The 13280-nt window shown below is 35.5% G+C and overlaps 1 protein-coding gene across 4 annotated transcripts; it reads right to left on the bottom strand.

Annotated features, from left to right (window-relative positions):
* Window positions 1–895: 895 nt before the first annotated feature.
* Window positions 896–9539, bottom strand: scel (sciellin). Of its 4 annotated transcripts, none has more exons than XM_017470871.3 (22): window positions 9419–9539; window positions 7980–8035; window positions 5972–6074; window positions 5700–5762; window positions 5426–5515; window positions 5300–5335; window positions 5035–5064; window positions 4891–4944; window positions 4707–4769; window positions 3801–3902; window positions 3621–3725; window positions 3435–3536; window positions 3286–3345; window positions 3131–3196; window positions 2943–3011; window positions 2767–2817; window positions 2609–2677; window positions 2459–2524; window positions 2299–2364; window positions 2115–2223; window positions 1416–1518; window positions 896–1330 (listed from the first exon to the last, which is right to left on the bottom strand). In XM_017470871.3, exons 2-22 carry the CDS (start codon window positions 8017–8019, stop codon window positions 1314–1316), a joined length of 1464 nt encoding a protein of 487 aa, XP_017326360.1. In that variant the 5' UTR covers window positions 8020–8035; window positions 9419–9539; the 3' UTR covers window positions 896–1313. The 4 variants fall into 4 exon arrangements, with proteins under 4 accessions (XP_017326360.1, XP_017326361.1, XP_017326362.1 ...); XM_017470872.3 differs by having other exon boundaries at window positions 2767–2814; XM_017470873.3 differs by lacking the exon at window positions 2767–2817.
* Window positions 9540–13280: the final 3741 nt, after the last annotated feature.

Genomic DNA, 13280 nt, shown 5'->3' with positions numbered 1-13280 from the left:
TATCTCTACTTTGCTTTGATAAGTTGTTAAAAGCAAATTCTCTTTACAACTTAACCTAATATCCTATTTTCCATATCCAAAATACAAAATGTCATTATTGTGTTACAATTTTAATAGTTTAATACAGTTACTGCATTTTTTAAAATATACAGTTTCGACTGTATCCGACTTCACTGAAGACCTTAAGGGGTCATGTTCATAAAGGTCACTATTACCTATTATTCATATACTTATTATTTATGTATCATATTTGAATTGAATGTTTTTTTTTTTTAATTTATGCCCGTCTCACATATCTCACATATAAAAAGCTTAATGATCCCTGCCCTAATGTGCTAATTCTGGGAGCTACATTTCTTTGACTAGCCTAATAACCCTTGAGTAAAAAACATTGCTTAGTCTTTTTCTGATCTTCAGCTATCCTGTTTCAGTGAGCCTGTGCCCAGTGTAGCCTCAGATTCCTGTTCTTAGTTTACAGGCGTGGAAATTGATGTGGTCCCATCCGCCTCAGATGTGTTGTGTGAGATGCTTTTCTGCTCACCGTGGTTGGAAAAAGTAGTTATTAGAGTTACTGTACCCTTCCTGTCAGCTCAATCCAGTCTGGCCTCCTCTGTCCTCTCTCATCAACAAAGGGTTTACACCCATAGAACTGCTACTCACTGGATGCTTGAAATACTCAAACCAGCTCATGTGGTCCCAACAACCAAGCTACAGTCACTCAGATCATATTTTTCTCCATTCTGTTGTTTTATTAACTGAAGCTCTTCACCTGGTTGATTGGATAATTGCACGAATGAGCAGGTGTACATGTGTTCCCATTAAAATGGCTCTTAGAACAGCACCAATTCTTTGTGCGTGGATTATGCCCCTAAATATGTGAGATACTTTACACCAGTTAAAAATATTTTTTTTATTAGGTGTCAATCCAACAAGGGGTAATATTTTTTATTTTTAAACAAAAAATTAAAAAGAAACCCAAAGAAATGGCCCCAACACTTCACTGACATAATACATGAAAACATGGTGGCTCCTAACAGTTTACTTCACTTGTTAATTATATTATATATTATTTATTGAAGAAAGTAAAATAAAGAAGTAAATCCACTCCCACACACATTTTCAACAGATCCACCACCCAAACTGTATTTTTTTCTTTTTTGAATCTCAAATGAATAATTATTAAAAACCCCTAGGTGAGTACTTTTGATATGCATAAAGAACTGGGTTCTTTCCTTCACTATATCAAACTATTTTAACATTATGAGAAACTCCTTCGTGTCTGTGCGCTTCATGGACTTGAAGTGGTTTTGTCCTCAGCGTTGCCATTTACCTGTAGGACAAAAAAATGGGTTTGTTTCATTTTAAATACTGCACTTACATTTCAGTGTAATCAGGTGAGTAGCACTTTGTCTTACCCTTGGTGATACCAAAGCAGGCCTCACAGTGCACATTGCGGCGGTACACCCACATGCTGTCTCCTGCCTTTAGGTGTCCAAGAGGACTCTTACACACATCACACTGGAAAAGGAACAGAGAGCATGAGAGTATGCTAAAGTTTTAACTGAAATATAAAAGGCTGATATAAACAGTATAAACATATAAACTGTATGCTAAGTTTGAATTAAAAACCTAAATGGTCTTTAAATATTGGTCTTTAAAATTATATTGCATAATACCACAGTGCAGTTACATTTTCCAATCAGACTGTTTAGGCAATGATTGTTTTTGTTTTTTTAAAAGATTTAATATCACAGCTTTATATTAACATGTTCATTTTTAAGTCACTATTGTTTCTATGGTAACAACTCATTCACAAGTTTCCGACGTTTATTTAACACCTTGAAAGAAGAATTCAGTCCATGTCAGCACATTTTTGTTGTGAATTTGTTTTCTGCCAGGACATAGTATTTTTATTTATTTATTTATTTTTGGTTATCTGTGTTAATGGGAACTAAATTGTTTCACAGACATTCCAGAATATTAAAATGTAACTATAAATGGATTAAAAAAAGTATGATATGTTGTTCTTAAATAAATAAATCAATAAGCAAATGTGTTGTAATAAGATAAGTGTTCTTACAATAAAAAAGAAATATATATCAAAAATCATTTACCTTAAAACAACTGGCATGGCACTTTATATCCACATCCTCTAGAATCATCTTTGTATCAGAGAGCATTGGTTTCTGGCAGTATGTGCAAAGATCCCTGTCTGCGATTTTCCTACAAAAAAGGCGATGTAAATATGAATATTCTGTCACAGATAAAGTAAGAACATGTAAAGTCCAGGTTAATTACCTTTCAGGTGATGTGTAAACTGTCTCAACAGTTCTTGATTTGTAGATGTCGGAGTAATCTTCAGGTCTGTGAAGAAATGATGCACCAGTTAAAAGTTCACATTCTGTATTTAGCACACAAAAAAATTATACTTAGTTAAACATTTGTCCTCTCATTGTACCTGTTCTCTGTGTAAGTTGTTGTAGAGTAGGTTTTTGAGGAGCCCCTCTGACTGCCATATCCATAACTGTGCATAAAAAGGTCCACATATTAAAGAGTCTGTAATACTTCATCAACATATGGTGCTTAATCTTACTGAAATGAAATGTACCTTTCAGATGCTGAGGACACAGTCTTCACAGATTCGTTGACCACGGTTTCAGAAAAATACTCTTCTGGCCTGCGAAAATAATATAATGACATTGTAAAATGTCTGTAAAAGGTCTCGTGTGATCACTCAGGTACAGGAGACTAAGTGCGAATGCGTACTTGCTATCTTTGTAAGATCTTCTAGCATATGTTGTAGAACTGGTTACACTTCTTTTTTCATTAGTGTGAACAGATCCCATATGAAAAACAGTCCAAAGATAGCAAAGATTATGTGCAAAGAAAAATAACAAAGAAAAATACCATTAATGGTCCACACCTTACTATACATTCCATACCTGGGGTCAGACGCCTGAGCTGACTTGATGGATGTGGGTATGAGAGTATCAAACAACTGGTCCTCAGCACTAGGGGAAATTAGTAAATCAATCTATGCTCTTTTTGCATGAAGATTTTCAGCTGTGTGTGTAATTATTCCAGTTTTTATTCATCTATGTGCCATCTAAAGTTAATACTGATAAATTACCTGGGTGTGGACCTGAAGGTATAGGATGTTGTCTTAGAAGTAGGAGTAGTACTTTTATAGCTTGTGCTGAAATTGATAAGAACAAGAGTTTATCAGAAAGTTAAGGTGATAAAATGACTCAGGTTAAAGTGTCTCTGAAAGTTGGTTACATTTACCTTGTAATGCTCTTGGTGGGTGAGGTTGGTAGTGCTGATTTGACTGATTTGCTATCTTCTCTGAACATAAAAAGAGAGGTATATAGAGTTATATGCATTACTAAATGAAACAGAATAAGCAATGCTTTATACAGGATTTCACCACTCACTGAGCTATGGTGTCCTTAAAAGTAGTCACAGTGACAGTCTCTGTCTTGCTAGACTTGGTGGGTGAGAATGGTGGTGCTGATCTGGCAGTTTTGCTGTCTTCTCTGAACATAAAAAAAGAGAATTATGTATTTAAAAAACAAAACAAAATAAGCAATACTTCATACAGTGCTGAATTCACCACTCACTGAACTATGGTGTCCTTAAAAGTAGTCACAGTGACAGTCTCTGTCTTGGCGCTCTTGGTGGGTGAGGTTGGTGTTGTCACAACTTTGACTGTTTTGTTGTCTTCCCTGAGGAAAAAAGGTTATATGCAACAAAAAATAAAACAGAATAAGCAATGCTCCATACACCAATTCCTCACTTACTGCACTGTGTTATCCTTAGAAGTAGTCACTGTGACAGTCTCTCTCTTAGTAGTCTTGGTGGGTGAGATTGGTGGTACTGGTTTGAAAGTTTTTTTGTCTACTCTGAACATAAAAACAAAGTTATGTAGAGTTATGTGATTAAAAAAATGAAACAAAATAGGCAATAGTTCATACAAGAATTCACCACTCTGTTAACTGTGTTGTCCTTGGAAGTAATCACAGTAAGAGTCTCTTTCTTGGTAACACTTGAGTTTTCATGAACAGATATTAATTGGCAGTTATTTTGCTGCTTATAAATGTTAATACTTTTTCAAACCATTTTTCATGTATGATATTCATATATGATAATTATTATGTTATTATGTTAAAATACAACTTTTATTAGTTGCCTCGACAGGTGTTGGTAGCTGAGTTAGAATTTTCCTTTGAATAAATAAAATTGATTTGTATATATTATAATTATAATATATTATAACTTGTAAAGTAATAGGAAATAAATGCTTGTGCAGTATATATATATATATATATATATATATATATATATACACACACATACACATATATAGTACATATTGCATTTAAAGGGAGAAACAAAAAACAATCAAAATTAAATACTATTATAATCATAAGTGTACAGCCAGGGAATGACTTGAGTGTGCAGTTAACATATTTTACTTTTAGAAGAACCTAAAGAGGCCAAGAATTGAAGTCACTGAACAACACACAAGAAAACATGTCCTAGGGAGGTAACCAGCCATAAATGAGACACCTAAGTGACAGAACCTTATCAGCATATAGCCATCAACCTTCCAAGCACCCGAGACTAAATAACACAGACTTACACATAGATAGCATTGATAATGAGTTATGGGTTTGTTGAAATATAGTAGCACTAAAAGCATTTACCCGATATTAGTTTTGGAGTCTGTGAAGATCTTTTCAGTAAATGTCTCCGTTTTGGTTGGTGTCCTGAATGAAAACACATTGCAATTTTAAAAAGGAACTTAGAGTAAGTTGTATGTGCTGACTATCAATTAATGAGCAAAATGATTTTATTTTTTTAAGAGGGTTTTTAAAATCAATTCTCTACCTGCTTGTGGTCACAGATGTCTTCATGCCATTTTTGAAAGATGTAGTAGTAGTGCTGAAAGGGACACATAATGTTTTTTTTAAAGATCATTCTGTGAAACAACGTGGTATTCCACTAGGTGTGTGCTTTCAGGGTGTGTTCTACCTTGTCTTCGGCTCTACCGATGCGGTAAATCTGGAAAATGATGGGTGGGGAAGGCATACTTTAAATATTGCACATTTTGGGTATGACCATGCATTATAAACGATTACCAGATAAAAGTCTACTATGTAATGTAAGCTGGGGTTCGGCAACATACAAATAAGCAAGTGTACAAATATAGATGCAGGACTTTGACAAGAATAAGAATTATATTATAGTTATATATTGATCAATAAATAGGCCAAAATTCGAATAAACAAAAAGTTACCTGCTTGAATCCAGTTCATCCTGACTCACACTAAATCTATAAGTTTATAAGTTAAAAATACAACATGAATTATTTTCATTTTTTGTAAAACTTTTTTTTCCATATGTATTTTGTAGATTGTGTTACCTTTTAGTCAGGGACTGGACATATTTTTTTGATGAACCAGTTTCAGTGACTTTGGAGGAGCTGGTGGAGCTAGTGTTTATTTCTGTAGTGCTAAAGAGAATGTAATGCACAAATACAAATCCATTTATATCCATTGATGACCATTTTTAAATGCCCTTATGCATATCACATGTTTTGTAATTACAAAGCAATTGTATTTGATTGGGTTTGGCATCTTATGTGGCATCTTTTGTATGATAATGTATAAAGTAGCGTCCAGATGTTTTTAGTATACCTGCTGATATTTTCTGTGGATTTAAACCGGCTCAGGACACTTCTTCCATAGTTTGAATTTTGTCTGTAAAAAGAAAGTAAGTGTCAAAGTTTTAGCAAAGTTACCATAAATTATAATTTGTACATTTTGTATTCCTATGATGACAAAATGTGGTAATGACAGGTACAAAAACCAAATGGAAAAACAGCTGACTCTTTCCATCTCCATGAAAAAAGATGGATTCCCCCCCCCTAGTATTTGTCTGTATGTGTATTTCCTCAATGATAACTCACTCCACTGCTTTATCATCAGTCACATCTTTCTTGATCCAGCTGTTGTCCTTCAGCAGGGACGCCTTCTTTTTGCTGTCCTCTACCACACCAGACTTGCTCTTGGCTGCAGTTACAAAGCATAGTTCATGTATTATTCCTTAACTCATCTATCTGTACAATAAGCAATGAGTGTAATGCAATGAGTTGTTGTTTGAAGAAAAAAACAATGATACTGAATGGTTTGTTCACAGCGCTGACACTTGTTTTAGAGAAATGACAGAAAAACCCCAATTCTGAAATAGTTGGGATAGTATGGAAAATGCAAAAAAATAAAAACAAACAAAAAGAGTCATTTGAAAATTCAGTTCACCATTTACTATATGGAAAACACATTATTAACACATTATTTGACTATTTACTTTGTGAATTTAATTTATTTTTGAAAATAGACACTCATTTCAAATCTGATGACTGCAACACACTCCAAAAAAGTTGGGACAGTCGACTGTTTACCACTATGTAGCATCACCTTTTCTTTTAATAACACTTATTAAGCGTTTGGACAATGAAGACACCAGTTGGTTATGTTTACTAAGTGGAATTTTCCCCCATTCATCCATTATGTATTTCTTCAGCTGTGAAACTGTACGGGGCTTTCGTTGCCTTATTTTGCACTTCATAATGCGCCACACATCCTCAATCAGAGACAGGCAGGCCATGCTAGCACCCACACTCTCTGCTTATGCAACCATGCGCTCGTAATCCAGGCAGAATGTGGTTTGGCGTTGTTCTGCTCTGGATGGCGGCATATGTTACTCCAAAATGTGTACATATGTTTCTGCATTAATAGTGCACTCACAGATGTGTAAGTTACCCATGCCATGGGCACTGACACACCCCCATCCCATGACAGATGCTGGCTTTTGGACCTGACGCTGATAACAGCTTGGATGGTCCTTTTCCTCTTTGGCCCAGAGAACACAACGGCTGTTGTGTCCAAAAACTATTTGAAATGTTGACTCGTCGGACCACAAAACACGATTCCACTGTGCTACTGTCCATCTCAGATAAGACCGAGCCCAGAGAAGTCAGTGGCGCTGACACTCTGGACAGTGTTGATGTTTGGCTTCTGCTTTGGTATTTGCATAGTAAAGCCTTAACTTGCATCTGTGGATGCAGTGGCGAATGGTGTTGGCAGACAAAGGTTTACCAAAGTATTCTCGAGCCCATGACAGGATATCCATTATAGACCTGTGACGGTTTTTAAGACAGCGATGTCTGAGGGATCGGAGATCACACACATTCAGAAGTGGTTTTCGGCCCTTTACACACTGAGATTTGACCGGATTCCTTGAATCTTTTGATTATAGTAGAAACTTATAGAATCTTTAACTTAAGTAGAAGGTGAAATGCCCAAAATCCTACCGATTAGTCTTTGTGGAATGTTGTTCTCAAAGTGTTGGAATATTTGCTGACACACCTGTTGGCAGATTGACAAGCCTCAAGGCATCCTTGCTCTTGAAGAACTAGGCCTTTTTTGGAGGCTCCTTAGATGATTAGATGATTTCCCCACCTGTTTCACATCACTTTCTTATTTCAAATTTTCACATTGTTATTAGTCCTAAATTGCCCTTGTCCCAACCTCTTTGGAATGTGTTGCATCCATCAATTTCAAAATTAAAAAAAACAACTATGCAGTTGATTAGGTAAAACATCAAATACCTTGTCTTTATACTTGTTTTTATTTATATGCAAGTCAAAATACATTTACAAATCATTCCTCTTTGTTCTTAATAGCATTTTCCATACTGTCCCAACTTTTTTCGGAATTGGGGTTGTAATTATTTTCCTGTCCTTGTTCTCCATAACCAGCTCCCAGTGAACATTTAGTTCCTCTAATGTACAATAGTAGTAGTGACATTGAACAAGATGCTAGTACATTGATTCTCTGACATGAATGAAGACTATGACTGCGTTTGGTTATAAGCATGACATACAGCACTACTGTACACATAACACATGGTCTTACATGTCTCGGTATATGTTTTCCTGTTCAGGGTGGAAGTCATGGTTTATGCTAGTGCCCTGAAAGAAAAATATAAAATATTGACATTTTATAATAGACAGTGGATGCCATCTAAAATTTCCAACCAAATCAAAAGACAAGATAAGATCGTGCTGCAGTTTTGGTCTATGAAACCACACCTCAATGCCAATGTTTTGTAACAATGAGCACCTCAGATTTCACCACACCATAAAAGATAGTATTATACTGGTCTCATATCTGTTAATAAGGTTTCATTCTTCATTTTTTAACTTCTGATACATTCTTTTCAGCAAAGAAAACTTGTCTGTCTTGATCCTCATCAGACACACCCTACACAAACATGTCCCTGGCATCTGAAGCGAAGCAATGTTTCCTACCATTTAATAATAACACACACATACAGTGTATGATCTTTACAAGATCAAACACTGAACACGTACAGTGCAGTAGGCCCCTGTCCTAGATCCTTGAAAAGCTTGTCATAAGGGCAAATACAATCCTTGTGTTTTTGCAATTAGCCAATTTTCATCACAAGATGATTTATGTGTTTTAAACCATGTCATCACCACGGATGTCATATCCATACCAAAACTGTAATTTAACTGTAATTTATGCAAACAGAAAATGAACAGAAACTTGAGAAATGCAAAAACAAATTGATATTTGCTTAAAGTTCAATGTTAATATGATTTAAATTTCATTGTAAATATTGTTCAAGTGTGGCCTGTAAGCATTTTGAGTATTTTTAACTTTTTGTGCTATACTTCCTTCACTTGTCTTCTAATTTAAGGCCAATCACTTCTCATATGAATGACAAATCAATGCAAGGGAAGGTTTCCATAAAATATTTATTCATTTATTTCCACAGGAGAAATCTCATTCTCTCAGGTTATGAATTATGAAATGCAGCATTCCCACAGAACCTGGCTAATATACACGATCCCGGACAGAAATGAAATATTTCTGCAGTTTCGTAATTAGAAATGTATTCAAAGCAAAGACGTTTGAACTTTTCCTTTATCACTACACACACAGAGCAACAGCAGATTCATCTACTGTTTTACCCCTATTACATTATTATATTATGTATCCCTATCACAACATCCATCAGATTCTGTAAGACAAGAACTCAACATAATATTCAATGAAACCACAATATAGTATTACAACAACAAAATATTTCTGTCGTTCAATATTTCAGACTTTCACATCTTATGAAAGTACATAGAACTTTAAAGAATTTTTTTGCTTTGTGGGAATCCTTTAAGGATCTACGTCATATTTTATGACAGAAGGTTTCCCTTTCATAAAATATTCCAAGTAGAAGCCTTCTGAAAATTTATATAATGCAGTATTTTACATCATAATGAAAAAAATAAATAATGGATTGAGATGAATGAGATGGATGAGAGTCTACTTACCTTAGTGTGTCAGTGGCTGGTGCTGTAATGTGAATAAGTTTCCCGAGCTTTCCTCTACTGAATTTCACTTGCTAACAACTCCTGGGAGGATACCTGAAAGGTGTGGCTTTACACTGTACACAAACCAGTCCCTCAACCTGAATGCTAAACAATGCACATATTTCTCAACCTATAATTAGTAAGGTGTTCATGTGTGGCAGGTGATTCAGTAAACGTGAGCCCAGGATAGGTCAGGAGAGGTCGAAACTTTTTAAAGGGTGAGACATTCTTAAGCACTGAGTCATGAAAACTATTTGACACTTTCTTGCACTTGAGCATTCAAAACCCCATTATTCTAATGTTAACACCTGAAAATGTCACATTAGTGGACATATAAACACACTGTCAGAGAAGCATTATAACAGTGTGGGGTTTTTTGCTTTCAAGAAAGCATGAATAAGTGAAAATGGAGTATTTTTTCTGCTGCTGTAACCTTTGAACTGCTCTGTGAGTGTTCCTACAATGTGTTCCTACAATCCTAAAATGTAGGATTTAAATCGGTATCTCATACACCTTTATATAACCTTTATATAAACTGACTACTACTGTTTGAAATATCTTAAACTTTATACTCAAACGTAACTAAAGCCGACATAACATCAGCCACCTTTTAAAAAAGACCTGAACGTCAACCTAACGTCTTATGTAATGTTGCTTCTTATCTCTTTCCACCACAACGGCCTCTTATTAACCTTTGCTCCTGACTAAGATTAATGTCTCTTTAATTCATATCTAGAAGAGTATTGTAATCTTTACTCTCCATAAACATTCTGTCAAAAATGTTAATGAAGATATTTACGTGTGTATTTTTTTTCAATACAGATATTTGAGTGTCTGAGAATATATTAGTTTCTCTTGGCTAATGGGAAATAGGAGTAAAAGAAAAAATTCAGAGATTTGTGACAGATTCCAAGCACTAAAATATGACCTCTTGTTGGGTGTGATGGTGCCTTTCTGACAAAAATCCATATGAAAAGAAAAAAATGTTACAGAAAATTTTACAACTATTTGACAACTACAGAAAGAATAAAGGACATAAGGATGTATTGGTGTTTTGTAGTTTGTATTATTGGCATTAAGCATATATTCTAAATTGTGTTATATGAAATACTTCTGCATGTCATCCAATCTTTGTTCTAAAACAGGGATGTCCTTTTTTATCTTCAAAGGGCTGGTGTGGCTGCAGGTTTTCAGTCACAGGTGGAATCAGGTCTGGCTTCTGTTTGGTTGGGATGCAAATCTGCAGCCACACTGGCCCTAAAATATAATTTAAAATAATAATAATAATAATATTAATAATAATAATAATAATAATAATAATAATAATAATAATTATATATATATATATATATATATATATATATATATATATATATATATATATATATATATATATATATATATATATAACAGAAGCAATCAAATAGTTTTGTTGCAGCATGGTGAAGTGGCACAGTGGGAATCGTTTCTGCCTCCAAGTTCCAGGGTCCCATGTCTGTGTGATGTTTTGCATGTTCCCCCTGTGTCCATGTCCCAAAAACATGCAAGTAGGTGTATTGGCCACAATATATTACCCCTATAGAGTATTTTCTGATTAAAAACTTGTTATAACTACTGTATAATCCGTCCAATTCAATCAAAAGGCGAATTAATCAATAAGAAATGTTTTGTGTCCATCACAAACCTAAAGACAACCTTGGGTTTGTTTTAGTCATGAAAATGTAAGTGCAGACAGTATGAAAAGCCTAAAGCTGACTAAATAAGTAGATCACGAGTGTATCAGAATTTAAGCACGTGATTAAGAAGCTGTATCCATAGAATTGCATTAAATAAGTAAATGTTTGTGTTTGCATCAAAGGCCTAGGAGTAACTTGGTCTAAGGATGATTGGTGGAGTGTTAATACTGACAATACAGCCAAAGATGTAGAATCAGGGTAAAGGGGAGCTCAATCAACAATTGAACCTTTTAAGAAAATAAGTTGACTGAGCTTGCGCCACAATTATAAACAACACATGACCAGAATGTGTAAATTGTGGCGAAAGCTCGAGGTGTGACTAAAAGAGCAAGGGGGTAAATCCCGGCTGAAAGAGATCATTATTTCAGGAGAGTATAAAGGCTTGTGAAATGATTGTATACATACAAACTATCTATGGAGGTCTCAGCTTTGTTTGACTCTTTTGACATCTTTTGACATCTAGAACCGCTTGTCTCCGTAGGTTCTTGATTTAGATTGGAGAGATTTTCTTCAACACCCCTAGGTGTGAATCAGTATATGAATGTGTGGGTCCTAGTGCCGTGAAATGGACTGGCATCCCATCCAGGATGTATTTCTGTGTTAAGTCCAGTGTTTCTGGGATAGACTCCGAATCCACCACGACCCTGATCAGGATAAAGTGCTTACTGAAAGTGCGTGAAAGAGAGTGAGTTTACATCTCATCTTATTATTCAGGTGTTACTAGAGTACCTTTAACATGGCTTTAAAAACAAAAGAGTTACAATGCAGTTACAACTTTCCCATATGCCCTGCGATGGACTAGCTTCTTATCCAGAGTGTAGCCTCAGTGTATCACTAGTGTTCCCTGGATAGGCTCCGGATCCACCAAGACACAAGCCAGGATAAGCGAGTGAGTGAGTGAATGTTCCCACAGAAGGTAACAGAAATGCTGAATATGTGCATGTCAGCTCATAACACTGGTGAACAGGTTGATGAATTATATCAATACAAGTACAAGACTATACACCTTGACTGAATTTTTAATTAGGTCCCCTTTGATAATTGCATGTCTTTGCCTGAACAGTGGCTTTCAGACTCAGGCCATAATTGGTGTGAAAAGTTTAAGCTAATTGGGGTTAGTTGAGTAATTCTGACTCTTCTGTAGCAGACACAATTGCAAAAGCTCCTCGATGGGCATGTCGACAAAGTGAAAAGCGTGGAGTAAATATAATTGGTCATTGCCATACAGTAGGCCTGAATAGTTCTTAAACATTATCCTAATCCCTCTGGCACCTTGACTGAGTAATGCAGCACCAGGCTGGCTGTCCGCTCTTGGGTTAGGAGGCTGTCATGTCTTGTATTTTGTTTATCCCCATCTTTCTGCAGTAGGGTTCTCAGAGTCAGTCCTCATATTCTTCAGAAGACTTATTTTTATTACATTGTGCATTTTTACCTTGTATGTACCTCAATGGTAGTCTATGGTGCATGCAAATTGTGTTTCTGTAATATCTACAGCTCATCACATTCAGAAGTTGGAAATGTCTTTCAGTCAACTGAGATATTGCCATGTTTTCCTCTCGTTTTAATAAGTCGTAATTAACATTTTTCACTCGGATTCTCTCTGAGTCATTGCACTTAGCTACTTTGAACTGCAGATGTCGGTGTTGCTTTGCTTTCAAGTTTCCACTAGTCGCTCAGGATCGGAGAGGGTTGATTGTGTGATGGGTGAGGCTTTCACTGATGAAAAATTCTCTTCTGCATATGCATCAAACAAGAGGAGAGTAAGCTCACTTGTTTTTCCACTAAATCATGCTGTATGCTTATTGTTTCCTTTCTGCATATGCCACACTAAATAACCAGGCTGCTCTATTTTATGTTCTATATTTTTCACATTCCAAATGCTAATCTCATCATTTGTTTTTGAATATAAAAATAAATAAATAAACAAATAACCCTTTCCCCCCATGGCCTGCATCAATGTAGCAGAAGTCTCTATGTGAATCTCTAAATTTCTTAATTTAACATCTTTATATGTGGTCATTACTGTTAGTGTAGTGAAGGTCAATTAGGAGCTAATACTCACACAATTCTTATACTAAACAGGCTTT

Source organism: Ictalurus punctatus, chromosome 6, assembly GCF_001660625.3.
Source record: "Ictalurus punctatus breed USDA103 chromosome 6, Coco_2.0, whole genome shotgun sequence".
In the NCBI taxonomy this organism is placed as follows: Eukaryota; Metazoa; Chordata; class Actinopteri; order Siluriformes; family Ictaluridae; genus Ictalurus; species Ictalurus punctatus.
This window is presented reverse-complemented; position numbering and strand designations above follow the sequence as displayed.